This window comes from Hippopotamus amphibius, chromosome 2, assembly GCF_030028045.1.
Source record: "Hippopotamus amphibius kiboko isolate mHipAmp2 chromosome 2, mHipAmp2.hap2, whole genome shotgun sequence".
In the NCBI taxonomy this organism is placed as follows: Eukaryota; Metazoa; Chordata; class Mammalia; order Artiodactyla; family Hippopotamidae; genus Hippopotamus; species Hippopotamus amphibius.
The window spans coordinates 199,369,342-199,396,472 of NC_080187.1; the positions used below are offsets into that span (position 1 = coordinate 199,369,342).

The 27,131-nt window shown below is 46.7% G+C and overlaps 1 protein-coding gene and 1 pseudogene across 3 annotated transcripts in view; one reads left to right on the forward strand and one right to left on the reverse strand.

Moving 5' to 3' along the window:
• CGNL1 (cingulin like 1) overlaps positions 1-27,131 on the forward strand; it is a 157,258-nt gene that overhangs the window by 106,291 nt on the left and 23,836 nt on the right. For all 3 annotated transcript variants that reach the window (XM_057723617.1, XM_057723616.1, XM_057723618.1), the window contains 4 exons: positions 17,005-17,211; positions 18,328-18,432; positions 24,358-24,510; positions 25,941-26,111. In XM_057723617.1, coding sequence (XP_057579600.1) covers positions 17,005-17,211; positions 18,328-18,432; positions 24,358-24,510; positions 25,941-26,111 — 636 coding nt within the window. The remainder of the gene's footprint in view (positions 1-17,004; positions 17,212-18,327; positions 18,433-24,357; positions 24,511-25,940; positions 26,112-27,131) is intronic.
• LOC130845836 (40S ribosomal protein S12-like) lies at positions 24,911-25,306 on the reverse strand (annotated as a pseudogene).

Genomic DNA, 27,131 nt, shown 5'->3' on the forward strand with positions numbered 1-27,131 from the left:
AGGAGAGAGGGTAGATCTGAGATAAATTGGGAACTCTGGGGATGAAGTTAAATCACTTTTCCTATTATAGGACTTCTCAGAGCCTTTAATATGTGGTCCAAATGTGGATTATGATTCTCTAAGAAAAGACTCAACTCTAAGAATTGCTCAGAATTATATGACCACAAAATTACTTTTTTTAAAAAAGATCTTCCACAATACTTTTGTTTTATAGAATACTTTCTGGGAAATGCTGTGTTATATAATTCTTTTTTGGAGAGTACTTTCCACAGCAGGTTCTGGATACTATACAAAGGCCTGAAATTGGGAATGAACTTGATAGACGGTATAAAAAGACAGGTTTTGGCCACAAAATTTGAAGACTTGGGCAAAATCAGACTGAATACGTAGATCGAAGTTAATTTAGAAAGGTTTCGGAGGCCAGGCTAGGAGTTTGAATCCATTTTGTTAAATGTCGAGCATCGTTTTGGACTCTGAGCTGAGATGGGTCATGATGAAAGTGGCATCTTGGCAAGGTGGTTCTGGAGGACGTGCTGTGAACGAGTCGAACAGTGAGGTGTGTATTAGAACTTGGGTATCCTCGTTTTCTAGGACTGAGTAGCTGAGGCTCTGGACTTCGGTGGCGGAGTAGGAAGGGGAAACCGCATCTTTCAGGTTGCGAGGGAAATGGAAGATGTTTCTCTTCGCACCTTGTCCACTTGGCAGGCAGCCACTGTCAGCAGCAGAAAGCTAGAAGAGAGTCTCCTCTGTGTTTTTCTGAGGCCAGATGAGCACAAGGACTCCCTTGGAGCCCTCGGGTTCCCAGGCAGAGCTGGAAGAGAAGGTGTGTGTTCAGCAGTGCATCGCCACTGTCAGGGGGCAGGAGAGGTATCACTTCGATTAATAGATAATGTCTAATGAGGTGGTTAAATTTAAGCCCGTCAGGTTCTCGCCACAGCTGAGAGTCCGCTGTGAGACTTTGAACAAGTCATTCAACCTCTCCAGGCCCTGGTTAGCTCATCTGGAAAATGAGTGGCTAGAACATGTCAGGTTTCTCCTAAGCTAATAATTCCAGGTGTCTCAGGGAACTGAAAATTCACTAATTAGGACAATCATTTATCACATTCAGTAAGACCTTTTGCCTTCAGAGAACTAGAATTCTGTGAAAAATTTGGATTGAAAATGGGGCCTTTGTGAAAAAAGAAAAAAAAAGAAAAATGTGAGGAGTGTCCAATTCACACATTGTTTTGAGATTCAGGCATCTTTCTGAGGCAGAGATGCAGCACAGTGAGGCAGACTTCAGGCCAGACAGACCTCTGAGTCATGCGGAGGTGAACAGCACCCTAATGGAGGAACCTGCTAATTGCAGACTCAATTTAGGAAAGGAGGGTGCTAAAAATTTATTTTTAGGGTGTTTAGAAGTTGAAAGAACTTTCTCGTGGAGACGTGGTTATAAATTGAGGTTCGGTTCTCAGGCCAGGTAACAAAAGCTGATCTAGCTCATGACACAGTAGAAATCGTGTGTGTTGATAAAATAATATCACATAAATGTGCCGTGGGCAGTGTGTGCATTTGGTGACTATTAGTGGATGTGTTCGCATATACTTAGACACTTAAAAACAGAGCCAATTAATTCACTGAACTTGAGTTGTGAGTAGAGTGTGTGCCAGGCACTGGCAGGGATGGGGCGTGGAGTGAGATGCAGGCCCCGCCTGTGAAGAGCTCACTGGCTGGTGGTCGGTCTGCAGGGCTCTCACGTCAGGCCGCCTGGGATTGTATCTGGCTCTGCTGCTTCCTGGCCCTGAGACCAAAGCAAATCACTTAACCTCTCAGTGTCTCCGTTTCCTCACTTATAAGCAAAGGATTTAACAGTGTGCCTCCCAGAAGGGATGCGGAAGGGGTAACTTAAGAACTAAGTGAGGTGCCCATGGGGTGGGCACAGTGCTTGGCATAGAGCCAGCACTCCGTAGGTGGTGTTACGCCTGCCTGGCCCAGAGCCTTGTCCTGTGAGATGCAACTGCAGCTCAGCTGGGGCCAGTGGGGAACCGGGGCTAGTTCCCCAGGCGTAGCCCTGGAATGGGACGGGCTATAAGGAGAGAGAAGTGTGGGAGGAAAAAGGCATTGTCTTCTCTTTTTTCCCCCAGAAGAGCTAAGGTATAACTTACCAGCAAAGAGAATGGGGTTGAGGCAGCAGGGTGAGTTCCTGGAGCTATCTGAGAAATGCACGAGAGCCGGAGGGATGTTGTGGGTACCCTGGTGGGGAGAAGTGGAATGGGGCTGGCGGCTGAAGAAAGGATGGGAACAGGAAGTCCCCAGCAGTGACACCCTCACTGTCACCATTGGCCCCTGCAGTGCCACTCACAGGACGGGTCCTGGGAAGGGTCTCGTGGATGTCTGTCTCGAGGCAGCCAGCATTTTCTCTGGCTTGTGGAACCAGGTTTCCTCTCTGGTCTGTGCAGACACGTATCTGTGAGGGGATCCGACTATTGTATTTACCGAAAAACTTTGTCTCGGGAGCCTGGGGTACTTACTAATCAAGACCACAGCCTGCAGGACTCTTCAGGAAGTGGTGTTCTGGTTTTGGCCCCACACTTGGAAAGGCTACTTGATAGCGCACCCCAGTGGGTGAAGAAGGACCTTTGAAAGTTTAGCCTAAAGACGAAGACAAGGTGAGATGGTGTGAAGGAGTGGGCTTCAGGCGCTTGAGAGGCTGTCGTTTGGAGGAAGGACTACGCCCTTCTTGGTTGGTCCCAGTGACACTGTAGGAAGCAGATATCAGCGCAGCACGAGGGAGACACATCCATGGCTGCGAGCGGAGAGAAAACGGAAAGGCTTGTTTTGAGAGGTCGTGGGTTTCCAGCCCCAGGAAGCGGGGGCTGGATGTCTGCTTATCTATCAAAGACGTGGGGGTGGAGAGAGATGGCGTGGGGCGGCGAGTGGATGTTGGAAATTTGGCTGGGGGTTCGAACCAGACAAACTTGGTATCCCAAATAGCACTGACATGCTGCCACTTTATGAGTAAGATATGAATGAGTGAGTGAATATCCAGGTCTGTTTGAACTTATCTGGAGAAATGGAAACGCTGGTAGGCTGGAGAGAGAAAATAACCTTTTTCTGTGGTGCGGGCGCCATATTCTTGATCGCAGAGGTGGATGCAAGCTTAGAGGCATTTGACTGTTGGGCTCGTGACCCTTTCTTGAGGCCGTGATGACTACTCATGTTTCAGTTGTGAACGTTTAACACTCTCGTGGGACTTCAGACTCTTCACAAATGGCTCTGTGCCTCGTTCAACTTATGTATTTATTGAGTGTAGACAATTGATGGTGAGTGCTTGAATACAATCAATAAGCCAATTATGTTTCCTTCTCCCCTGACACTGGATGGCTCAGAGAGGTTGTGACTTGCCTCAGGACGAACAGCTAGTGAGAGGCTGCCCCGGGACTGGGTCACCTGCTCCATCCTGCCTCCGGGGTTCCTTCAGTGTGGGCCAGTCAGTTGGGATGTCCCAGCACCAGTGATAGCGCTTCATTAAGCTACCACCTAAGGACACACAGTTCAGGATGCTTTTAGCGTTTGGCCAGGGGTCTGGTGGCAAACGGCAGATTTCCCTAGATGTGAGGTAGATTCAGAGCCTCGCCGGCATGCGCTGTCCTAGCTGGGGTTGGGAGGAGCCTCCCGGCTCTCTGAACCCTCAATCATAGGTCAGCAGGGGCCCTGGCGAGCACCGCCCCTCACTCCTGCAGAGCTGGCCCCAGGGATGGGCCAGATCCCTGCAAATAATATCTAAGGGGGCCTCTCACACTGGTGGGTCACCCAGGCTGGTGTGGGTATCTTGGGGTCAGCTTGGTGTGCCAAGTCCCTGGACTCAGAGTCCCTGAGCGGAGCAGTGCTTGTGGTCCCGTAAATGGCAGCCAGTGACTTGGCTGGGGATGGGAGAGTCAGGTTCTGGTCAGATGGGGCATGGAGGGCAACCTAGAGCCCAGGGCCAAAAGCCAGTCGAGGACTGGGCCCTCCGTGTGCGTGGGGTGCCGCTTCGCTGGCCCTTGGTGCTCCGGGGCTTGCGCAGGGCAGGCAGAATAAAGGGCTTAGCGTCGGGGCGAGGGTGGGTACCTCGCTTCCTGCGCAGCTGCCGACTGTGCCTGCACGGTGCTGGCGGCTCCCCCGATGCTCTCACACGAGCCCTAGCTGCCAGCCTGAGAGGGGGCACCGTGTGACGTCCCCACCCGCAGAGCGGGAAGCAGGGGCTCTAGTTCCGCAGCTGGTAAGGGACCAGAGCGGGGTGACGAGAAGGACGAGGGTCGCTGCTGTCCCCTCTGTTTCTAAATGTCACCGTCCGCCCGGCCACGCGCTGCACGCCTTGCATTCACGGCCTTTAACTCCCCCAGCCCCACCCCGGCCCGTGCCTCTGCGTGGCGAGGCACGTAACTGCTACTTCAAAGCTGAGGGAGACGGAGCTCAGGGAAGGGTGATTGACTGGCTGGGGGTCACGTGGCTAGTAGGTGGCTGAGTCAAGATTTGAGCCCAAGACTGCCTGACTGCGGAAGCCGTGCTCTTTCCTTGTTACAGCCCCACTGGCTCTTTGGGATGAAGCAGTGGGAGGAGCAGTTGGTGAAGCACTAAGGGGCTCTCAGAGCCTGTACCCAGGTGTGGCACGTGTTACTTGCACTCACATTTCATTGCCCGAAGCCACACCTGACTTCAAGGAGACAGGCAAGCACCGTCATCCGTGTGTCTGCAAGGGAGAAGCACCAGTGACCCACCATGGTGACTCGTGGAGTCTCAATGGTAGGTACCCAAAATGGCCTTTAAACACAAAACAAAAACAAACAAACAATGCGCTTGGCCCTTGAGCCATCCTGGGGTAGGTCTTTGATGAGACTTGGTGACTCTCTCCTCTCTGTCTCTCCCAGCTCTTCTGAGAGGAGAGGTGTCTTTTCTCCCTTTATTCAGAAATGGAGGGACTGAGTGAGAGTCCTGCCAACAGCCATGGCTGGGAAACAATTAGTCCAAGGGGTCGGAGACCAACCAGTCACCATGCCTCCTCCAAGGCCTCCGTCTAGGAGACCTGCAGTGTATGTCCTATAACTTCCGGGTGGTACGTGCGAATTCCTTCCTGGATGCGTTTGCTGTTCCCATAGTGACTCGTGTTTGGACACTTGGCGCTGTCCTCTTTCATTTTTCTTGATCCATGCAGGGAATAGATGTGTGAGGCCACTCCTGTTTTTAAAAAACCAAACTGTGATTCTGAGAAACTGTGACTTGGACATAACCTCGGAGTGGGCAGGTGACCCTCCCTGGATGAGGACATTCCTGTTTCCGGTTCTCCTCCCTTTGCCCGGCCGTTAGAGTTAGTGCTGACCCAAGCAGAGACCGTGCGTGGGCTCCGCAAGAGACCAGTCTGCGCCGCTCCGACCCAGGGAACAGCCTACACCTTGGAAGGAGGAAATAAATAAAGGTCACCTTTGTTGTATGTCTTAACCCTGGAGATCGCGGGAACCCGCCTGAAAAGCGCGTTGAGAGGTATCGGTCCAGCCTCTTCCATCCCAAACATGAGATCAGTCCAGATTTTCTTTCTCCAGCCCCTGTTATCATGGTTCCTGCAGCCGTGAAGGAAGGGGGATGAAGGGAAAAGTTGATTTTCTGCGTGGAAATGGGTCTCCTTTGGGGGTGCAAAGAGGCGCTAATGGGAATGGTCATGAGATTGAGAGTTCTTGGTCTGAGAATTTCTCTTTAAACTTTTTAAATGGAATCATGTCTGCAACTTGGGATTAATCATCTCAGCGTTTATGGAAATATGATAGCAGCGAAATGGGAATGTTGAAGGGTCAGCTTTAGCAAATAAGATTTCTGAGCAGGAAACCGCATAGACCGGTGGACTCAATTAAGGCCTGTTGACATCCAGATTGAGCTTTGGTTTATCTTGGAGGGGTCCCCACAGCTCCCCAGTAGGCAGTGCTCTGGAGAACCTGTTTATCCTCTGTCTTCGGAAATCCTGTTCAACCTGTTGGACGTGTGTGTGTGCTGACGGCAAGCTGATTTTAACTGTTTGTGAAGCTGTTTGGTCTGTCAGTGACAAAGTCATTCTGACCAGGTGTCTAACCCTTGCTTTTTTTCCTCATCAGACGCCCCCCCCAGTATTTTCCTGGTGACGCAGAGGTCTGAACTCATGACATTGTCCGGGTGGAGTCCCTTCCGCCAGCTGGCGGCTCCTTGAAGGGCTGACTGCACCGTGGGGGGATGTTGGGTTTTATAAACAGAACGTTTACCTGTTGGTCACAAGATCAGCATAGACTGCGGCCCTCATGGTGAGTGAAATGGTGTCTTACAGCTGTGATGTGAGGTTCTTTGACTCTCCGGGACCCTGGGGAAATTTTTGTAAGGGTTTTTAAGGAGTGGTGTAAAAAAAATAAAGGCAGAAGCATTATTAAAAGTCTGTAACCAGGGCTCTGTTTCGGAGGCGCTCTTGAAATGCTGTTTCATGGTACAGTAGCATATCCACCCCCCACCCCCACATCAAACCCGGGTGAATGTGTGGACGTTGCTGACGCCCCCGGTTGGTAGGTGTGGATCTTCCTTTTCCCTTCTTTGGGTGACTGGGGGGAGTTTCCCTGGAAGCTGCTGCCCTGCTTGGAAGAAGCTGGCAGCAAGTAGCAGAGATCAGAGACAGGTGTCGGAGAGCTGGGTGCAAGTCCTGGTTTGTGACGTGGGGCTGCATGACCTTATAAGTAACTGTCATCAATTGTCGTCCTCTTACTGTGTGCCTGAAACACTGCAACGCGCTTAGCATAACGTCTCCATTCATTATTAGAACAATGAGGAGCACCAAGACTTAGAGCCGAACAAGCAAGGCCGGTTCAGGTTGGCAAACTCCAAGGCCTGAACTCTTGTTTTTAGAGATGAGTCACATAATGTAAAATTCAGTGTTTTCACCATTTTAAAGTGTACAATTCACCGGTGTTTATATATTCACAAGGTTGGGCGACCATCACCACTGTCCAAGTGCAAAACATGTCCATCATCCCCAAACGAAGCCCCTTACGTCCAAACTCCCCCTTCCTCGGTCCCCTGGCAACCATGAGTCTACTTCCTCTCTGTGGATCTGCCTATCATAGGTGTTTCGTGTCAGTGGAATCACACCATATGTTAAGGCCTGAACTACTGTTGAGCTTGTTACCTCTTGGGGAAATTGCTTGATCTGGTTTGTGTGCAGAGTAATTTTTTTTGAAAATTTTTTCATTAATTTTTTATTAGCTACAATTATATAAAATGCTAGATCTAGATAAAAAACATTAAACAATAATGAATATTAAAGTAAACTGGCATTCCACTCACACTTCATGTACTAAGTGAAGAGTACTTTTATCCTAGGCATTTTTATTCCCACGTTGGGTATCTCTAGGTTTGTTGTGTGGCTTAAATGATAACCTTTGTCAAATGGATTCTGTGAGCAAGTGTGAGGCATTTTATTAGCATAGTTTTTGTCTTGAACCTATGTCTGAATTACAGGCCACTCAGAGTAAATCTTGCTGGTTTCTTAACCATTTAAATGGAGATGTATTGACTTACTTCACAAGGACGTTGTGAAGAAACCAATGGTATTTTTAGCCTATATAATCACAAAGTTACTACAGGAAAAACTGAGCAATTGAATATGATTAAAAGGGAGTATCTTTTAGGTGGTTTTGTAAGCAGGAAAATCACTACCAGAGCAATGAAAAAACAGGATGTAAACAATCTTCATTAAGCATGGTAACTGTCCAACCCGGTGCGTTCTGGCAAGTTGGTGACCATGGAGAGAATGAGCTAGTAACTCCTTGCTTCATGGCAGGAAGTTGGTCTTTAGATGTGGTCCTCAGCTCTAGATGCCATGGCAAGGACACTAGTGAGAAACCATCTGAGTTTTACTGACGGCATTTGAAAATGAAGTTTAAGTACAATGTTATGGGGGTAAAACCTCTGAAATCCTTAGTTTAGTGGTTGCCTAATATTGCCCAATTTCTTCAAGTTCATTCTTGAATCCCAGACATCTCAGACTTTAGGGCTGGCAGGGACATTGAAATTAGCTGGACTGACCATTTCATGTTACAGAGGAGGAGACTGAGGGCAGACGGAAGTTAAATGACTTGCCTAAAGTTGTCATATAGTAAATTACTAGCTGAGTCAAGTCCGGAATCCACATCTTCTAACAAAAGGAAATTGAATACTTATCTCCATTATTCTGGCTTTGGAATCAACTCTTCCTTGAAAATATTTAGGGTTTTGGTAATGAGTGGTCTCTCCTTTATTATTTTCTTTGCCACATTTATTCCCATCTTCCTCACACACTTCTCCATTGCCACAAACAGCTTATCAATGAGATAACTGTAAAACCAGTTCAGTTCTGAACTACAGATATGTTGGGAAAAACTGGTGCTGGCATTTGGGAAATGTAGTGAGAGAATTTTTGGAAACTCTGACATTGCTCTTAGAGTAGGAGTTTTAAAATGATGTTTTTCAATGGCTTAACCTCACTTTCACCAAAAATGGTAAGTAGGCAGTCAAAAAAGAGAAAGGAAAAACCCATTGCTTGACATTAGTGCAGGGATCTCAGCTTTTTGAAGCTTATGTATTTCTTTTTTTGGGGGGAGGGTGGTTTCTGACCCATTTAGAGCAGGTATAATGTATTACGCTTTCTTTAGGGGTATGAGTGGAGTTCAGAGGGGTCACGGGTTTGCAGAGGTCACAGCTGGCTGCACAGCCTGCAGTGGCACCCAGGCTGCCTGACACCCGGTCCCAGGCGCTGGAGTTGTGCCAGGAAGCATAAAGGACTTGGAGAGTGGGGACGTGAGCCGTGAGTGTCTGCAGGGGTCCCCGAGGTCGGGGCAGCCTCTCCTCAGTCTGGACCTCACTCCTCACAGCGGGACCCACAGGCCAGCATTGCGGGCACCGCCTGGGAGCTTGTTAGGAATACAGAGCCCCGGCCTTCGTGCTTCCTGAGTCGGAATGAGCATTTACAAGATCCGGGTGAGTCCTGTGCTTGTTAAAATGTGAGGAGCCCTGGCTTAGAGGCCTCGTGCCAGAGACATCCATAGGTAACTAGGGAAAGAGAGGAAGGGAGCAGTTTGTGACTAAAACAGATGCTACTTCTTTTCCTCAGTAGTTTACTGTTGCTCAGGTAAAGGGGAAGCTGAAACCGTAACACAGGCCACCTGGTTCTCCACACGTTCAGAGTGAGAAAGGCACTCACCGTTGTGACCCAGGTCCTCACGGTGGACGTGACGGTGATGCCCACAGCCATGAGGTGGAAGGGTGGTGACCTCCCAGAGATGACCTGGCCTCGGGGACCCTTCGGGGACCCATCAGCTGAGCTCCTGCAGCCTCACTCACTGGAGTGTGGGGGCGGCTGGTGACGTGGAACCAAGAGCCAGCATTCCATCTTCTGGACTCCCGGCCTCCACGCCTCAGCTGTTTTCCCTCATTCAGCAAAAAAGGGAGACAGAAAAGAAACAAAACCTAGCTGTGAAAGAGGCCTTGTTAATTAGTAAAACCTGGTATGTCTTATGTGTTGGGTCTGCATTAGGACAAGCCAGGAGGGCCTCTTCCTATGCAATTACTTTTTTTTTTTTTTTTAATGTCTTTATTGGAGTATAATTGCTTTACAGTATTGTGTCAGTTTCTGTGTATACATATATCCCCATATCCCCTCCCTCTTGAGCCTCCCTCCCACCCTCCCTATCCCGCCCCTTTAGGTCTTCACAAAGCATCAAGCTGATCTCCCTGTGCTCTGTAGTAGCTTCCCACTAGCCATCTATTTTACATTTGGTAGTGTGTACATATCAATGCTACTCTCTCACTACATCCCAGCTTCCCCTCCCCCTGGTGTCCTCAAGTCCGTTCTCTATGTCTGCGTCTCTATTCCTGCCCTGCCACTAGGTTCATCAGTACCATTTTTCTAGATTCAGTATATATGTGTTAGCATACAGTATTTGTTTTTCTCTTTCTGGCTTACTTCACTCTGTATGACAGACTCTAGGTCTATCCACCTCACTACAAATAGTTCCATTTCATTCCTTTTTATGGGTGAGTAATATTCCATTGTTTATATGTGCCATATCTTCTTTATTGAGGCGTGAGCCTCTCCGAGGTGTTGTCTGCTGTGTGTTCCTGCAAGGAAGGTGCATCAGCACCTTTGGGAAAAACACCCAGATGTGGCCGTTTGTGGTGCTGTTGGGGAGTTTTGTGCTTGTCGTGGATAAAAGTTTCCCCTGGCCCCAGGAGACAGTGTGAACATTTCTAATCGTGGGTGTTAACACATGAAAGTGTGCCAGCTTGTAAGCACGTCATTATTTGCAATGAATGGTGGTACCAGGCAGAGATTGGGGGTTTGCCTTTTTTTTTTTTTTGGTGATAACAATTATATATTCCTCTTTCAACCCCCTTTTAAACCAGTAATTGGAGCATATGGTTAAAAGTCAACTATTTCAAAAGTAGTGGAAATTTAGCAATTCAGCTTGTTGAAACATGCTGTTTGTGTTTTGGAAGAATTTTCTTAGTTGCCATCAGTTTGCCAGACCTTCCTGGATGGGAAATGGGGCTGAATTTTTAATGAATTAGCCAACCAAGAAACCTGACTTGCCCTTAAAGTAAGGGGTCATGTAATTTGGGCAGTACAGTTGCCCTGGAAAGACTATTAAAAGATCTTGTTTCTCTCTTTTGAGAAATCTAGGCTTGATACTGAGCTGGGAAAAATGGGCACTTTATAGTCTGAAGCCAGGTTAGAGAATTTAGAACCTCAGTAGGTAAGTTGGGCAAAGTCCTGATCTCGTGGCAAATACACCTGGGTTTCACTGGCTTGGTCATAATAGCGTTATCAGGTGCAAGGGCCATTGTCTCGTTTAACTAGATATTTACAATAAGAATAGGCAGGCAACTTCTTCCCTCTTTTACAGTGAGGAAACCAAGGCTCTATGAGGCCAGGCCCAGTGGAAAGGCCCCAAAAGAGGAACCGGCTGGATTTGAATCTAATCTGATTGGCTAACTGCAGAACGCTCTGCTCCTTCCCCGACACTCCTAGATGCACGTCTTTTAGAATTAAAACTGAGAACTCCATTCTTGAGGTGATTTATGTCCGTTGTTCAGGCTGAGATGATGCGGACGTGTGCTGGGTTGGGTGGGCGGTAGGGTGCTCACCACAGCTGCAGGGTAGAAGTGGCCCGTCTTCCTGGAACACCAAGGACCCAGTACCTGGATGTGAAAAGAGACATGGAGTAGGATGAACGTTATGGTGTCGACTGCAAAGCGTACCTGCATTTTTGATGGAGAAACCCAAGCCTAGGAAGCAGTTCTCTGCAGTCCCTTGGGTGTCTCTCATCACCCCGCATTGGACTTCTCTGCGTTAGGGTTGCTTGGGTGGAAAATTTGGAGACGCGCTCATGTAAGTGCAGGTTCTGGGCCATCTGGACCTTTTCCACTCTCCCAGATATATGTGGTGAAAAGGAATTTCTTAACTATGTAAACCAGCGTGGGAGAGTTGGCGCTCTGCTCTGTTTGTACAGCTGCTCCCCGGCTCCCGCTCTGCTATCTTTCATGGCCCGGAGGTATCCACGAATGTGCCGGGGACGGGTTTCAGGAGGCTGGAGGCAGTGAGAACTGGGCTGGGGAGGTGGGTGTCCTCCAAGTGCCTGTGGCTATTGGTAGTCAGTCTTTTCAACAAAAATGTGTATTTATTTAAACATTTTAAATATTTCTTGAATTTCCATAGTTCACAGTTTAAAACCTCACAAGACTGTTTGCAATGAAATACCTCTGTCTGCTTCATTCCATAGACTCAATTCCCTTCTTCACAGCCAGCCAGTGTTACCAGTTTCTTGTATAACCAAGTATATACATATTTATCCCCTATTACCTTCTTTTTATACAAACAGAAGCACACCATGTGTACTAGTCTGTTCACTGCATTTTCTTCACATAATCATGTTCCTTTTTTCCCCCAGCTGCACAGGATATCATTGAACTGATGTAACTTATATAACAAGTGCCTAATTGGCATTTAGTTGTTTTCAATCTCAGTATTATAGTGCTGCAATTAATAATCTTGTTTATATGTCATCTTGCACACATGTAGGATAAGCCTAGAAGAGAGGTTTCTGGGTCAAAGGGAAGGTACATTATAATCCTGACTGATGCGACCAAGTTGCCCTCCAGGAGCTCATCCCAGTTTCTAGCCCTTCCAGCAGCGGAGGAGGGAAACTGTTCCTTACAGCACCACACACTGTGTTCTCTGGGCTTTTTTTTCCCCCCCTCTAGCCTTTTGACCTTGGCTGCCTGATAGGTGAAAAAATGATCTCAGGGCAGTTTTAAGGGGTGGTCTTGAAAAACAAGAGAACGTAGCACATTTGCCACTTTTGCCTTCGTGGTGATGACCTAGTGTAGTGTTTCTGACCTTTTGGAGTGGAATTCGGAATTGATTTTTGTTAACTTTCTGACTGCTTGCATGAATGAATAATAGGTAAGATTTTAAAAGACAAATCCATGTGATCTTTTTTACAAATAGATATTACATAGAGGGTATGATATGGCTAAATGAATTGTTAGAAACTGCGGTCTTTGGTTTTATTTACGATGGAACATCCTAGCTAGTCCCGCTGTGATGTACGACGCTGAAGATCGAATAATCACGGAAATGAAGTACCCGCAGTTAATTAAGCGAGGTCAGCAGTGTTTGTCCCCAGTGACCTGTCAGAATAGATCTTTACCAGCTCTGGTCCTGCTACAGGTCTTGCTGCTACCTTTGCCACAGTTATGAGATACAAAACTTAAGCATTTAGAAAAGATGGTGCATAGATCAAAGTTCAAAGTTGGAAGAGCTTTTGGAGTCCTGCTAGACCAATTTTCTTTTCTTCACTGGGAAGTCATGGAGAAGAACTTGCATGTAGGACTTGCCTTGAACAAAGGGATATGATTTTTATTCTTTTAGATTCCAGCACTGCTGCAAATGAATTAGGTATGGCTTCAGGAAAAGCAAGTTTATCCTGTGGGCTTTACATGAAATAGTCACCTGAGGGCATAGGGGTGGGGTGGGGGCAGGTCTGGAAAGGTTTGCCAGTGGAGGCTTAAGTTAAATTTGTTTGTAACCGTAACGTGGTTTACCACACTGGGAAGACACAGTGCAAAGCATGTTATCATTTACAAATCGTCAAAACAGGACTAAGTATCTCAACACCCACAGGCTCCCTTAGAGTCACACTCAGCCTGTGAAGCTGAGGGCTGGGATTGGAGCAGACCCTGCCACCCGCAGCTGAGGGATAACCTGCCTGGTCCATCCTCCCAAGACAGATGGACTCAGAATGTGCCCTGCAACTTCCAAACAGAGAAAATGCCAAGTTTTGAACATCAAAACACAGCACAAGGTCCTTTATCTGGAAGGTCAGGGTGCCAGGTAGGCCTAAATCCAGCTTAAACCAGATCTGGTTTTCAGTATCCTTGCTCTTCCTGAGATGTCTGGGTGAATGAAAGATCACTGATTGCACATGGAAGTGTTCTTCGCTTTACCAGAAGATTTAGGCAAATGTCTTCAGTCTCTTGTTATCAATAGTACCTCGGTGGACCTCAGATCCTCCATCCCCTCCTTGCAACTCAGGCTCTAGGTTTCCTTTGTTCTTTTTTCCTCTTTTTAAAAATCAGCCATATTGAGATACTTAACATACAATTCAGCTATTTAAAGTGCAAAACCAGTGGTTTTTAGTACGTTCACAGAGTTCTGCAACGGTTGCTACGGTTAGTTTTAGAACACTTTCATCGCCCCCGAAAGAAACCCTGTACTCTGGGCAGTTCAGGCAGGGGAGACAGCCCTTACTGCGGCTCCTGATGGACGCTTGGAGGCTCAGGGTCAGGGTTGGGGAGGCCTCCTGAGGACACTGGAGGAGGAGTTGGCCAGCTAAGAATGGGTGTGAAGGAAAGGAGTAGACTTAGACCAAAACAAAACAAATATATCTATCTATCTCAATGTTTATTTAAAAAACGGGATCGGGGACTTCCCTAGCGGTCCAGTGGTTAAGACTCAGCACTTCCGCTGCTGGGGGTGCAGGTTCAATACCTGGTCAGGGAACTAAGATCCCACATGCCTTATGGTGTAGCCAAAAGAATAAAATAAAATAAAAATTAAAAGTGAGATCATAAACTATATACTATTTAACTTTTTATGCATGATATCATGACTTTTAAAAAATTTTTGTTGAAATAGTTGATTTACAGTGTTGTGTTAGTTTCAGGTGTACAGCAAAATGATTCAGTTATATTTTTTAAATTCTTTTCCATTATAGGTTGTTAAAAGATATTAGTAGAGTTCCCTGTGCTATACAGTAAGTCCTTGCTGGTTATCTGTTTTATATATAGTAGTGTGTATATTTTAATCCCAAACCCTGTACCCTTTAGCTGTCATCTCCCAATTTTCTCATTCCCCTCAGCTCTAGGCAACCACTAATCTATTTTCCATCTCTATATATTTGCCTGTTGGGGACATTTTATGTAAATGTCAGTATGTGGTCCTTTACAAATGACTTCTTTCATTTAGCATAATGTTTTCAAGCTTCATCCATGTTGTAGCATATATCAGTACTTCATTCCTTTTTAGGGCCAAATAATATTCCATCATATGGACAGACCACATTTGTTTACGCATTTACCAGTTGATGAGCATTTGGGTTGTTTCCACTTTTTGGCTACTATGAATAATACTGCTGTGGAGTTTTTGTGCAGGTTTTTGTGTGGCCATATGTTTTCATTTCTCTTAGGTATATGCTTAGGAGTAGAATTGCTGGGTCTTATATAGTTCTGGAAAACATTTTGAAAGTTCCTCAAAATTTTAAACAAAGTGGCTGCACCATTTTGCGTTCTCACCAGCAATGTATGAGGGTTCTGATTTCTCTACATCCTCCCCAACACTAGCTATTATCTGTCTTTTTGATTATAGCCATCCTGACAGGTGTGCAATGGCTTGTTGCGGTTTTGATTTACATTTCCCTAGTAACTAATGATGTTGAGCATCTTCTCATGTGCTCGTTGGACTTTTGTATATCTTCTTCCAAAGATGTCTATTCAGACCCTTTGCCCATCAAAAAAAATTGGATTATCTTTTTATTATTGAGTTGAAGAATTCTTTATAAATTCTAGACATGAGTGCTTTATCAGATATATGATTTGTAAATATTTTCTCTCATTCTGTGGGTTGTCTTTTCACCTTCTTGTAGGTATCATTAGCACAAAAGTTTTTGATTTTGGTGAATAATTTATCTCATTTTTCTTTTGTCACTTGTTCTTTTGGTAGTGTATCTAAGAAGCCTTGCATAACTCAAACTCACGATATTTGCTCCAGTGTTTTCTTTTAGAAGAGATTTATAGTTCTAGATTTAGGTCTGTGATCCATTTTGAGTTAATGTTTGTGTGTGGTGTAAGGAAAGGATCTAGTTTCATGCTTTTGCATTTGGATGTCCACTAGTCGCAGCACCATTTGTTGAAGACTATTCTCTTCCCTCCTTGAGTCGTCTTGGCTCCCTTGTTGAGAATCAGTTGACTGTAAATGTTGGGTTTATTTTTAGACTCCCAGTTCTGTGTCATTAAACTATGTGTGTATCCTTACTCGAATACCATTTGATAACCATAGCTTTTGTAGTCTCTTATCTCTTAATGGGAAAGTTAGGGCAGGAATGGACCATCTGGACTTTTCTCTTTCTTTCCCTGGTTTGACCAGTTACTGGATTCTTTAGATCCTTCCTCAGGTTTTTAACTTCTCCTTGGTGGTCTTGCTGGTTTCCGTAGAAGATGATATGTCCAAAGAGTCATGGAGGAATCCCAGCTGTCGGGCACCATCGAATTCTCCTAACAGTGGCCGCCACCCTTGTTCTGACTCAGTAGCCTGACTCTGATGAATTAAACATTTGGGTGGTGAAAAGATGCTCTGGTTTCTGAAACTCTCAGTGTGGTGAAGTTCAGGATAATACAGCTTCCGGTACTGTTACGAGATTTAAAGATCTTTCTGAAAGGCTGTGTAAGCAGGAGATTTTGGCAGATGGCTCTCCCAGGTGGGCTGTGCCATAGCCTTCAAAGCCAAATTTTGGCTTCCCTGGGCCTTCCTTTCCTCGGGGGCATCTGTAGCCCTGTTTTGTGAGCCCTGGGTTTACTGGTATTGGCATCTTTGTAGTAAAGAAATGGAAGATGAGAGGTCTGCTGGGAGAGGTGGAATTCTGCACAAGGCCACTTACCATCACTTTTAAGATGCTGAGCCCCAAAATAAAAAGCCCACGTGACATCTGCAGTGAACAATAGTCATCCTGTGATTGTTACCATTCCTCCCTGTGATGAATTGCGTGCAGCATACGCTCATTTTCAGACGATAGCTCCTAGAGCTTGCACTGTGAACTGTATTATAATTTAAGCAGATCTTAATTTCCATTTTGTTTCCATTTAGTCATTAAAAAAAAACCCTATAAGCACAAATTGCCCTTCATCAAGAGCTTCTACTAAGAGGCCCTGCACATGGTGAGGGGTCGGGAAAGTGTACTCATCTATGGTTTTAAGAACAGGTTCTGGATTCAGTCTGCCTGAATGCACTTCCTTTTACGTGAACTTGGACAAGTTCCTCAGTCTACCCAAGTGCCAGTTTGTCTTTAAGATATTGATAAGAATAGTACCTACCTTCTAGAGTGGTTAAAAGGTTTGAAATTTCACGTCAAGGACTTGACACAGCAAACTTTTTTCTGTAAAGAGCCAGATAGTAAATGTTTTAGGCTTTGGCCACAAGTCCTGACACAGCTGTTGTAGCATGAAAGTGGCTGAGGACAGTGTGCCCCTGAATGGGCTTGGCAGTGTTCCAGTAACACTTTATTTTTAACAACAGGCGGGCTGGGCCTGCAGGCTGTGGTGTGCCGATCCCTGGCTTAGCAAGGTGCCCGGCATGTAGGAGGTTTTATTAAGTGTCAACCTTCCTCGACGCTGGGGGCTGCACCTTGACCCTGCCTCCCATGTTCACCTGTTCTGTGTCTTTAACAGAACGTCGAGGTCCTGGCCAGTCGGAACAGTGCCGCAGAGCACACCCAGGTGGGGGCTGAGATGCGCATGAAGGCTCTGCAAGAGGAGAACGAGAAGCTGCGGGGAAGTGCGGAAGAGCTGGAGCGCACTGTGGCCCGGCTTCAGAGGCAGGTTGCTGACCTGCAAGGTGACGAGGCCAAAGCGAAGGAAATGCTCAAGAAGTCTGAGGTGAGGCTCGCTGGGCCCCGAGCCCAGGCTTGGCAGGAGCAGACCCTTCTTTCCTGTGTGAGCGACTTGCGAAGCGGAAAGGGATTTATTATCATAATTGAGTAGGAAAGGTCAAGGCACCCGTGACCATCTCCTCTCTGTAAACCATTGCTTTTGTTCCTCTATGCGTGGTACTCATGGGAGATGGGCTTCTAGACAGGCCTGGAACAGAGGCACCGTGACCATCTCCTCTCTGTAAACCATTGCTTTTGTTCCTCTATGCGTGGTGCTCATGGGAGATGGGCTTCTAGACAGGCCTGGAACAGAGGCACCGTGACCATCTCCTCTCTGTAAACCATTGCTTTTGTTCCTCTATGCGTGGTGCTCATGGGAGATGGGCTTCTAGACAGGCCTGGAACAGGGCTGATGGAGTCAGGATGGGAAGCACAGGTGCTGGCACAGGAGTCCCTATTGGCCCAGACAGCAGATGTGTTCAACCTTTTGACACAGAGCAGAGGCCTCCAAACACCCAAAAAGGTCATCTTAACACTACCATCGGGCCCATTCTCACTCGTGACTGTTTATTCTTTTTTTTAACAGTTGTTTGATGGGTTTTGAAGTCATGCACGTTTTCACAAACCAATTATCTGGTTTGCCAGATCTCTAGAAGTGGGAGGCTGTTAGCAAGAGACACGCCCTGATGGCCGTGAGAAATGGCAGCTGACGATAAAAGGGGACAGAAGAAATGTAAAAGGAGGTGTATTCTAACAGAGGTTCCCCAAAAGGCCATCCATCAGAATCACCTGAAAAGCTTTTCTAAAGCCGTGTGCTCAAGTCCATTCAATACCTGCTGTTTCTGAAGCTCCAGTGCTGAGGGTGGACATTTGTATTTTCCCAAAAATCATCTCAGATGATTAATCTGGATGTTCACCTCTGGTTAAGTACCGAGCTGCAGATGGGCACACACATCTGTACGGCTGTTGTGTGCTGCGTAGGCCTGTGACAGGTGCGTTGTGACCGCAGCAGCCTCTGCTGTCTGTGTCTGTGGATGTCCCCTGCACGCCTTTCATGCCACCGAGTCAGCTTCATAGGGACAGCACTCATCTGAGTGTACACTGACCCCCTGTTTCATTGTAGGGAGAAACTCGGCTATTAGAGGAGGCCCTTGTGCATGCAAGAAAGGAAGAAAAAGAAGCCATGTCAGCCAGAAGGGCTCTGGAGAATGAGCTGGAAGATGCTCAGGTAAACACCGAGGGCTGTTGTCTCTATCCGCGCCCCCCAGAGGAAGCTCAAGAAACAAACCCGGAGGGACGTGTACAGATTGCCATTGGTCCTGTCCTTCCAGGCAGCTTCTTTCATAATAATAACCATCCGGGATCTCACTGTCTGTCTAGACCAGTGGTTCTTAACTGGGGGACATTTGGCAATGTCTGGAGATATTTGGTTGTCACAGCTGCGGAGATGCTACTGGCGTCTAGTGGGTGGAGGCCAGGGACGCTGTCTACACAGCGCAGGACAACCCTCAGGAGTGAGTTACCCAAATGTCAGTAGTGCCAAGGTTGAGAAATCCTGCTCTAGACATTAAAGAGCCTGACAGCTTTCCAGAGATAAGATATGAATTGTGTGAGAAGGCCTCCAGAACGGGTCCCTAAGGCAGTGTGGAGTCTGCTCTGTGGCAGAAGCCAATTTCCTTTCTCCTCTGGGCAAACAGACTCCTCAGAGTGCAGTCCTTCGAGAGGGCAGTTAACAGGAGCAAGAGGAAGTCATTTCCTTGAAACTAGGTAGCTATCTCTGTTCAAAATCAGTAGGTTCTTAGAAAATTAGATTTTCCCATTTGAAGGTTAGAACGATTGAACTACTTTCTTTGAAAAAAAAAAAAAAAAAAAGTCTACACGGAGGTTCTAAATTGACTTTGCATGGTGACCTCAGCGTGATCCAGGTATATCCTTCCTTCTACCTGCTCTGGGGTTTTAAAGAACCAGCAGCATGGAGCATCCCTCAGGTGAGTTTCTGAGGAGGTAAAAGCCAGTGTTTTTGAACAGCTGTCTTAGAGGAGGCTGTTAAAGTTTTCCCTTAGGACCGTGCTTGCCTGTAGGGGTAGGTGGGGGAGGGGCATACGACGTGACAGGAGCTGACTCCGGATTGAGATTTGTAAATGCCTAATTGCAGCTTTCCTTTCACATACAGCTTCATCTCCTCAGGGCTAGAGGAGGGGAACCTGCTTGTACTAGGGTTCACTCAGGTCAGCCATGCCTCAGGAGCTCTCACCCCCAAACCAGGGGTCTGCACCTTCTCTCTGGCTTTGGACAGAGACCTTGTTTTGGCATGCAGTAAAGCCCTGTATTTTCCTCATTTTGGTGTCTGACTGTACGTGCTTTGAGTTTCTTTTTATTTCTTTCTTTAAATCTAGATCTTTGTTATCAACTCTTCTGTGGTTAATTTTGTGTGAATGGCCGTTTTCACTGTGCTGCTATGTGAGGCTTGGGGTCGCTACAACCCAGCAGCCAAAGTGCGGGGTTTAAATCTCAGAGAGTTGGGGGCAGAAAGAGAGGAAAAACATTTGTACTCTACAGGGGCAGAAATCTGCACCTGGCCTCACATCCACACCAGGCACTGTTGGGTGTGGGTGCAGCTATTACAGGCTCTGTCTTTCTCATCCTTTGGTCAAACCAAAACGTTTCACACAGAAGGAAGTGGTTCACCCGCTGTGAATCTGCAGCTCTTAGCTAACTCAGCGGAGAGAACAGACGATGGCCTCGGGGTCTAAAGGTCTTAATGTGACCCCAGCCACCCCCACCTCCGGATCGCTATCCTTGCCTTGGAAATTATCCCTGACTTGTTACTTTCGTTCAGACCTGTTTTCTCAGTGGTGTTGAGATGATGAGAAAACTTCAGGCAGCATGTGGCTGTACTAACCACTGGCAACGTAGTCCAGCAAGAATTTTAAGAGGGTCCAACTGTCTCACTGTCAGTATCTGAATTTTCTGGTCTCAAAAGTAGTGCTATGAGGGACTTCCCTGGTGGTCCAGTGGTTAAGACATCACCTTCCAGTGCAGGGGGTGAGGGTTCGATCCCTGGTCAGGGAGCTAAAATCCCACATGCCTCGCAGCCAAAATACCAAAACATAGAACAGAAGCAATGTTGTAACAAATTCAATAAAGATTAAAAAAAAAAATTTATTGTTTATTTATTTATTTTGGCTGTGCTGGGTCTTCGTTGCTGCGCGTGGGCTTTCTCTAGTTGCAATAAGTGGTGGCTTCTCTTGTTGCGGAGCACGGGCTCTAGGCACGCAGGCTTCAGTAGTTGTGGCACGTGGGCTCAGTAGTTGTGGCTTGTGGGCTCTAGAGCGCAGGCTCAGTAGTTGTGGCACACGGGCTTAGTTGCTCCGCAGCATGTGGTATCTTCCTGGACCAGGGATGGAACCCATGTCCCCTGCATTGGCAGATGGATTCTTAACCACTGTGCTATCAGGGAAGTCCTAATAAAAACTTTAAAAATGGCCCACATCAAAAAAAATCTTTAAACAAAAAACGAAACAACAGCAAAAAGTAGTGTTATGAAAAGTGCACCATCACTCAAAAGTATTTTGCTTTTTCTCAGTTTGGGAACCAGATGGTCATTCCTTTAGTTCAATAACTCTTTCTGCATGCGTCTCCCAAAGCTGACCATCGAAAGGGAGCTTAACCCTTGGAGGAAGAGGAAAGAGTAACTGTTTTTTCCCCCACATAAGCACTTTGCATTTCAAAACCTTTATGCCTTTAGGAATCTGTTGCATCTTCTTGTATGATAAATATATTTCTTTACATAGTGGCTGAAGACCGTGTGAACTTAGGTGTGATTTATTATGGCTCAGAGAGGTTCATTTATTTATTTATTTATTTATTTTATTGGTTGTGTTGGGTCTTCGTTGCTGCACACAGGCTTTCTCTAGTTGTGGCGAGTGGGAGCTACTCTTCCTTGTGCACGGGCTTCTCATTGTGGTGGCCTCTCGTTGCAGAGCACGGTCTCTAGGCACATAGGCTTCAGTCGTTGTGGCACATGGGCTCAGTAGTTGTGGCTCACGGGCTCTAGAGCACAGGCTCAATGGTTGTGGCTCACAGGCTTAGTTGCTCCATGGCATGTGTTATCAACCCGTGTCCCCTGCATTGGCAGGCAGATTCTTAACCACTGCATCACCTGGGAAGTCCCAGTCAGAGAGGTTCTTAAAGGGGATGCCGTTCTTGGTTCGCCTCAGCCTTACCCTTCGGTTGAGGATTGTGCTGCCGTGTAGATCTGCTTGAACTGCATTCAGGGCAAAGATGCCTCTGATTCCCTTGAGAAGTGGCTTCTGCAGATGGGGAAGCCATAGTTCTTTCCTTCAGGGAGGGATAATGATATATACTCTGTAGGCCTGCACCTCCCATCCTAGTGGCTTCTGTGTATTGAGACCACAGAAGAAGAAAGCCCCCATGCTTGTCATAGTCCACAGTTAATGTGTGGCAAGGGCTCTGAGGAGACTGACTGCCTTCCTTCCTCCTCTCATTCCTTTAAGCCCTTCGGCTCACCTGCCGCTTGGTGGTTGTTAATACGGCCTGATCGGGGCCTTGCTCAGGTGTGTCGTCAAAGGCTTTCCATCCACTGAGATAATCGTCTCCAAGCTCATGGGCACGCACTATACCTCCACCAGCCTCGTGTTTTTCTATTCTCTGACCTGATAAATGTTCCTCAAATTTTTGTCCCAGTGTTCGTCACTGGGCTTGTATGGCCAATCTTGGAAATATAGTCACTGTAGCTGTAGAGCGTTTCACACCTAGCTCCTAAATGCAGCGTTGCCAAGTGTGCTGCTTTTCATGTGAATTTGGGACATGTTTTCTCAGCAGTGACATATTGGAACATATTTCTTGAATCACTGAAGAGGCAGAGCATTATTTAAACAGCATTTCTAAACTTTAGACTGTATTAGAATTATCTGTATTAGAATTACCCACATATTTGCATTTGAAGGCTCCCCTCTAAGAAAAACTGTGATTCCATCCGAAGGGGCTAGATTCTGCATTTTACCTGAGGAGTCCACCACCCTTGCTTGGTACCAAGATTCTGATGTAAGAAATCTCTATATCACTTTTGGGGATAGGTGTTAATTTGCAAGCACTGAGTTTTCATCATATGTCTAATAGTGAATCTGGAGTATGAGACATACTCAGAAAATCTATTTCTTGCCTCTACAGATCTTACTACCCTGCAATAGAGGCAAGCATACAGGAGATATTTTTAAAATAACTTTGCAAAGTTATTCTTCTAGGCAAATGTGTGTGTGTTGGGGCAGGGTGTGTTGGCCAGGCCCCAGGCTCAGAGTTGGTGAGTCTGGGGTGTCTCCAGTGGAACAGGAGAGCAGAGCCAGAAGGGGTGATGGTGGTAGGGGAGCCCTCCCCAAGCCAAGGGTGAAGCAGAAGCAGAAGTGCACTCACCATGTGGAGCTTGAATGGAGCCGAGGCTGGCTTGTCTGCTGGCCTGGAGCCCCTGGGATTGGAATCTAGAAGGAAGAAGAAGAGAGGCTGGGGGATCTGTGGGGGCAGGGGTTGAGCTGGAGCCTGGCGTTTCTATGGGAAGTCATCAGTGTCCTTCTGTATTTGTTGTTGCTCAAGAATTGACATTTTGAGATACCTGTTCCTGAGAGTTTTCTCCCACACAGCGGAACCATACCTTGCTTTCCTTACCGTGTGCTGCTTTTTTGCCCCCAACACCACTAAATCAGCTACAAACACAAGCCCAGGGGTTGACCCTCCCTCTGGTGTGTGCCCAGCTGGGCCGTGGTGGGACTCACCCCTGCTAACTGTCCTGCTCTGAACTCCTGATTACCTTTCTTTTACCACCCTCTTTCCCCAACTGCTTTTGTTGACATTGGTTCTCTGCAGCAATTAACTTCAGCGGCTGTGCTGGCTGTTTCTCTGAACGGAGCCCTCCGCAGGTGGCTTTTTGGCCCCAGGCCTTGTGGCTGGCCAGCAGAGCTGTTCCAAAGCTTTGCAAACCAGGAGTGCCAGAAGTGCTTTGTGAGTGGTTTCAAAATGCCTGAGTTACTGCACGTGACAGCAGCCTGTAAACTGTAAAGCACTGAACAAACATGACATTGTCTTTATACAGCCTCTGCAGGGACACAAGACTGAGTAGGTCCTAAGTGGTACCTGTACTAACCCACGTGCAACCCTTAATGCCTGATAACATTTTTCTCATGATCTAGCTCCTGTTCGGCTCACGCTCCCCCATTCTGAGCTGTGCCCCTTCATGATATCCTTTTGCCAGAGGCCTTAACACTCAGCCATTTAAAGAAGCCACTATAATCTTCCTAAGAGCTTTTAGGATTTTTTTTTTTTTTTTTAGAATTGCATGCATTTTACATGAAGGACATCAGTCTGTATAATGTTGTTAAGATGAGAGCCTCAGAGAAACCCAGGGGAAGCATCGCACCCAAGATGGTACATTTTATAAGAAGTACTAGTATTTGGTACTAATTCACTAAATACCCACTGGTTTGTACTTTTCCTCACTAGTGTTTCTTCCATTTAGTACCTCCTGTCCATCTGGTTTGTCAGCCTGTGGACTGCCGAGTTCCTTTCCTTCTATGTGCGAGTCCAACCCATGGATTCTGTTGATTATAACTCCCCCTACCCAAGTGGACTCTTGGCCCATGGGATAATGTTCTCTTTTCTTATAGATTCATTTTTAGCCATTTTAATTGTGAGAATCATCTGCATTGCAGAGAAAATGCTAGAACATTAGGTGCAATGCTATGCATCACAGGATGTAAATGGCCACATGGGTTTCAGTTCATCTAATGTATAACTTTACCTCAGTTTTCAAGTATGAGTTCTGTCAGGATTTTGGACACTATCCTGAATCACCACCTGCAGCAGCCTTGGCCGGTCTCTGTATCTCTGTGATGCATCCGTTGTTGCTCCTTCATTCCTGCGTGTGTTTCTGGTTAAGTCAACTTTGCATTTTAGTCCCTGAATTGCAGAGCTGACCGTGTCCTTGTGTCTCTGTGATGGCTTTATTTTGACCCTTTTCCTTATCACTGATGTAGCAGGTCTGATTGCTTTGTGGTGTGGCTGAGAAGCTCCCTCTGCCACCTGTTTCTGTGGCTGACCTGGTAGGTAGGTGACAGCCCTGTCCTTTCCCTGCCATCTGCAGAGAAATCTGAGTCGGGCCACCCAGGAGCAGAAGCAGTTGTCTGAGAAGCTAAAAGATGAGACTGAGCAGAAGGACCAGTTGAGGAGACTGAAGAATGAAATGGAGAATGAGCGATGGCACCTTGACAAGACCATTGAGAAACTGCAGAAGGAGGTGAGGGACAGGAGGGGGGGGGGAGCAGGAGGAGGGAGGTGGTGTGGGGCCCCGCCCCCCGCGAGGGCCTGACAGAGCCGAGGAGACCTGCAGTATGTCTCAGCACAAATGTGTCAGGGGTTTGCAGATCCCCTGAGGCAGCTCTTCGGACTCTTGATAATCCCAGTTACAGGGAAACTGGTTTAGAGACTGCCCTCTGGATCCTGGGCCCAGCTCCTCTCAACAGTTATGCAAAGAAGCCTGGCGTGTCCGTGCAGACTGCACAGATGTTAGCTGAATCAGAATCTCTGCCTTTGCCCCATCTATGCACTTGCGCCTTTCTTGTCCAGGAGTATGAAAGGCAGTTTTTTGTTTTGTTTTGTTTGTTTTAAGGAGTAAGAGCCCAGTTTTTTAAATTTGGTCATTTCTTGCATTCGAAGTACTCCTTGATGACATCCTTGGCCTGAGAGTCTTTGCCGTCGTCCTTCACCAGCACAACTGCAACCAACCACTTGCCGGGGTTTTCCCTCTCTGTCAGTTTCACAGAGGCGTACCCATTCCCCCAGTTTCTTGTGGTCATCAACCTTAATCGGGTTGATTTGGTGCCCAGCACAAAGGGCCTCCACCAGCTTGACATACATAGGCTCATCACAGTTGGATGCAATCACACAGAGATGGCTTTGCGCTTGTCTAAGGCTTCAGCAGCTTCGTGAATTCCACGTGCTAGGCCATTGTGGATGAGGGAGATCTTCAGCAGCTCTTGCAGAGCAGCATTAATGTCCATTACACCTCCAGCAGCAGTGCCTTCCTCGGCCATGGCGGTGGGCTGCCGGTGGAGCCAGACCTTGAGTGCAACAGAGCCTCCGCCTCTACGCGGCTCTGCAGTGGCAGGGAAAGAGCTGAAACGTAGTTTTAAAGCCCAGTAGTTGCTGCTCCTCTGCTCACCTCTACCCTGAAACACCCAGAAGGGAAAAGGCACAGAACTGATGGAGCTGTCCTGAGTATCTGCCGTTTTTTGACACCTACGGTGTGCCAGTCATTTATCACCTGTTTTGTATCTAACTGGAATTCTGTCACTATGTATTGTTTTAATTTTGACAATAGTCCAGCAAGGTAAAGATTATAGTTTCAGTATTTTTAATAAGTACACTGCAGAGGCCCAGAGAGGGTGGGTAATGCCCCCGCCATAGAGCTGGTAAGTAGCAGAGCAAGGATGTGACCCAGGACCGTGGATCTAGCTCCAGAGGATGTGCTCGTTCACACCTCCATGCTGCTTCCAAGTTAGAGGTGACTGATCCTGGGCAGGGCGCAACCAGGTGCTTTGCAGTCTTTGGGGTGGGGGGACTACAGAAGAAAGAAGACGAGGTGTGTTGAGATGGGACGCAAACCTTGCTCCCTGGCCCCAGATGGAGCATCACAGGGTGGGCTCACACCCGTGTCACTTCTTCCAGATGGCTGACATTGTCTCGGTGTCCCGCACATCAACCCTGGAGCTCCAGAACCAGCTGGATGAATACAAGGAGAAAAATCGCAGGGAGCTTGCAGAAATGCAAAGGCAGTTGAAGGAGAAAACTCTAGAGGCAGACAAGTCCCGTCTGACTGCCGTGAAAATGCAGGATGAGGTAATGCCTGGCCAGAGCAGTTCCTGGTTTACCCCGTGTTCAGAATATCCTTCGAGACTGCTTTGAAACTCTTCTAGGAGAGGCTTGGGGTGGATTCTTAAGACAGCGTTTGCGCTTGATTCTCAGGATGGTCACTTCGGGTCAGATGGCGTTCAGTCACAGAGGACCCCGGGCCTCAGAGGTGAAACTGACACAACTTTAGTTTGACCATTTTCGTGATCTAAGCTTTTCTTCCTGAATAGCTGAGCTGCCGTTTGTGGAGCACCAGTGGTGTGCCCAGCTGGGCCTAAATGATTTAAATGTATCTTGTTTTAATTTAATCCTAGAACAGGAGTTATAATAATTTTTTTTTTTTGCCATTTGTTTAAAATTACGTAGGCTTTCATTGCAGTGGGAGTGGTGGGTAAGAGTTTCAGAACAGCAATAATGGAGACAAACAGAAATCTTCAGGAATTTATGAGTACTGAAATTATTAAAACATTTTCTTGGTTTTTATATTTAAGAATAATAGAGCAGAGTAACCCAAATGTTAGCTCCCTTCAGTCTGGACTTTTGAAGAACTGTGTATAATAAAGGGAATGTTTTTGATTATTTTAATGGAAAGCTGAAGGCTCTAAAATGCAATATAGTGTAAGCTGATTTCTACTCTGCGTCTTGCCAGCTGGATGACCTTGAGCAAGTTACCCCAATTTTCTGAGCATCTGTTTCTACCTCTTTAAAAGTATACAAAATAACAACGATTTAATAATTAAATGAGGTAATGTGAGACAGTATGGCAGAGGTCTGTATATCCTGGACACTAATATTAGTTTTGTTTTTTTTTTAATTCTAAAGCTTCCTTTTATTTTCATAAACAGTGCCAAGAGCACTAAGATTCCACAGGAAAAAATTGTTTTTTCTTTAAAAAACAAACTTTTATTATCTTTGATGATCAAAGAAAGGTCGCCCATGAGTCAGGGCTGAAACTGTGTGAAAGAACAATGGGTATTTATTACAGGGTTCTAGAATACTTCTGAAAGG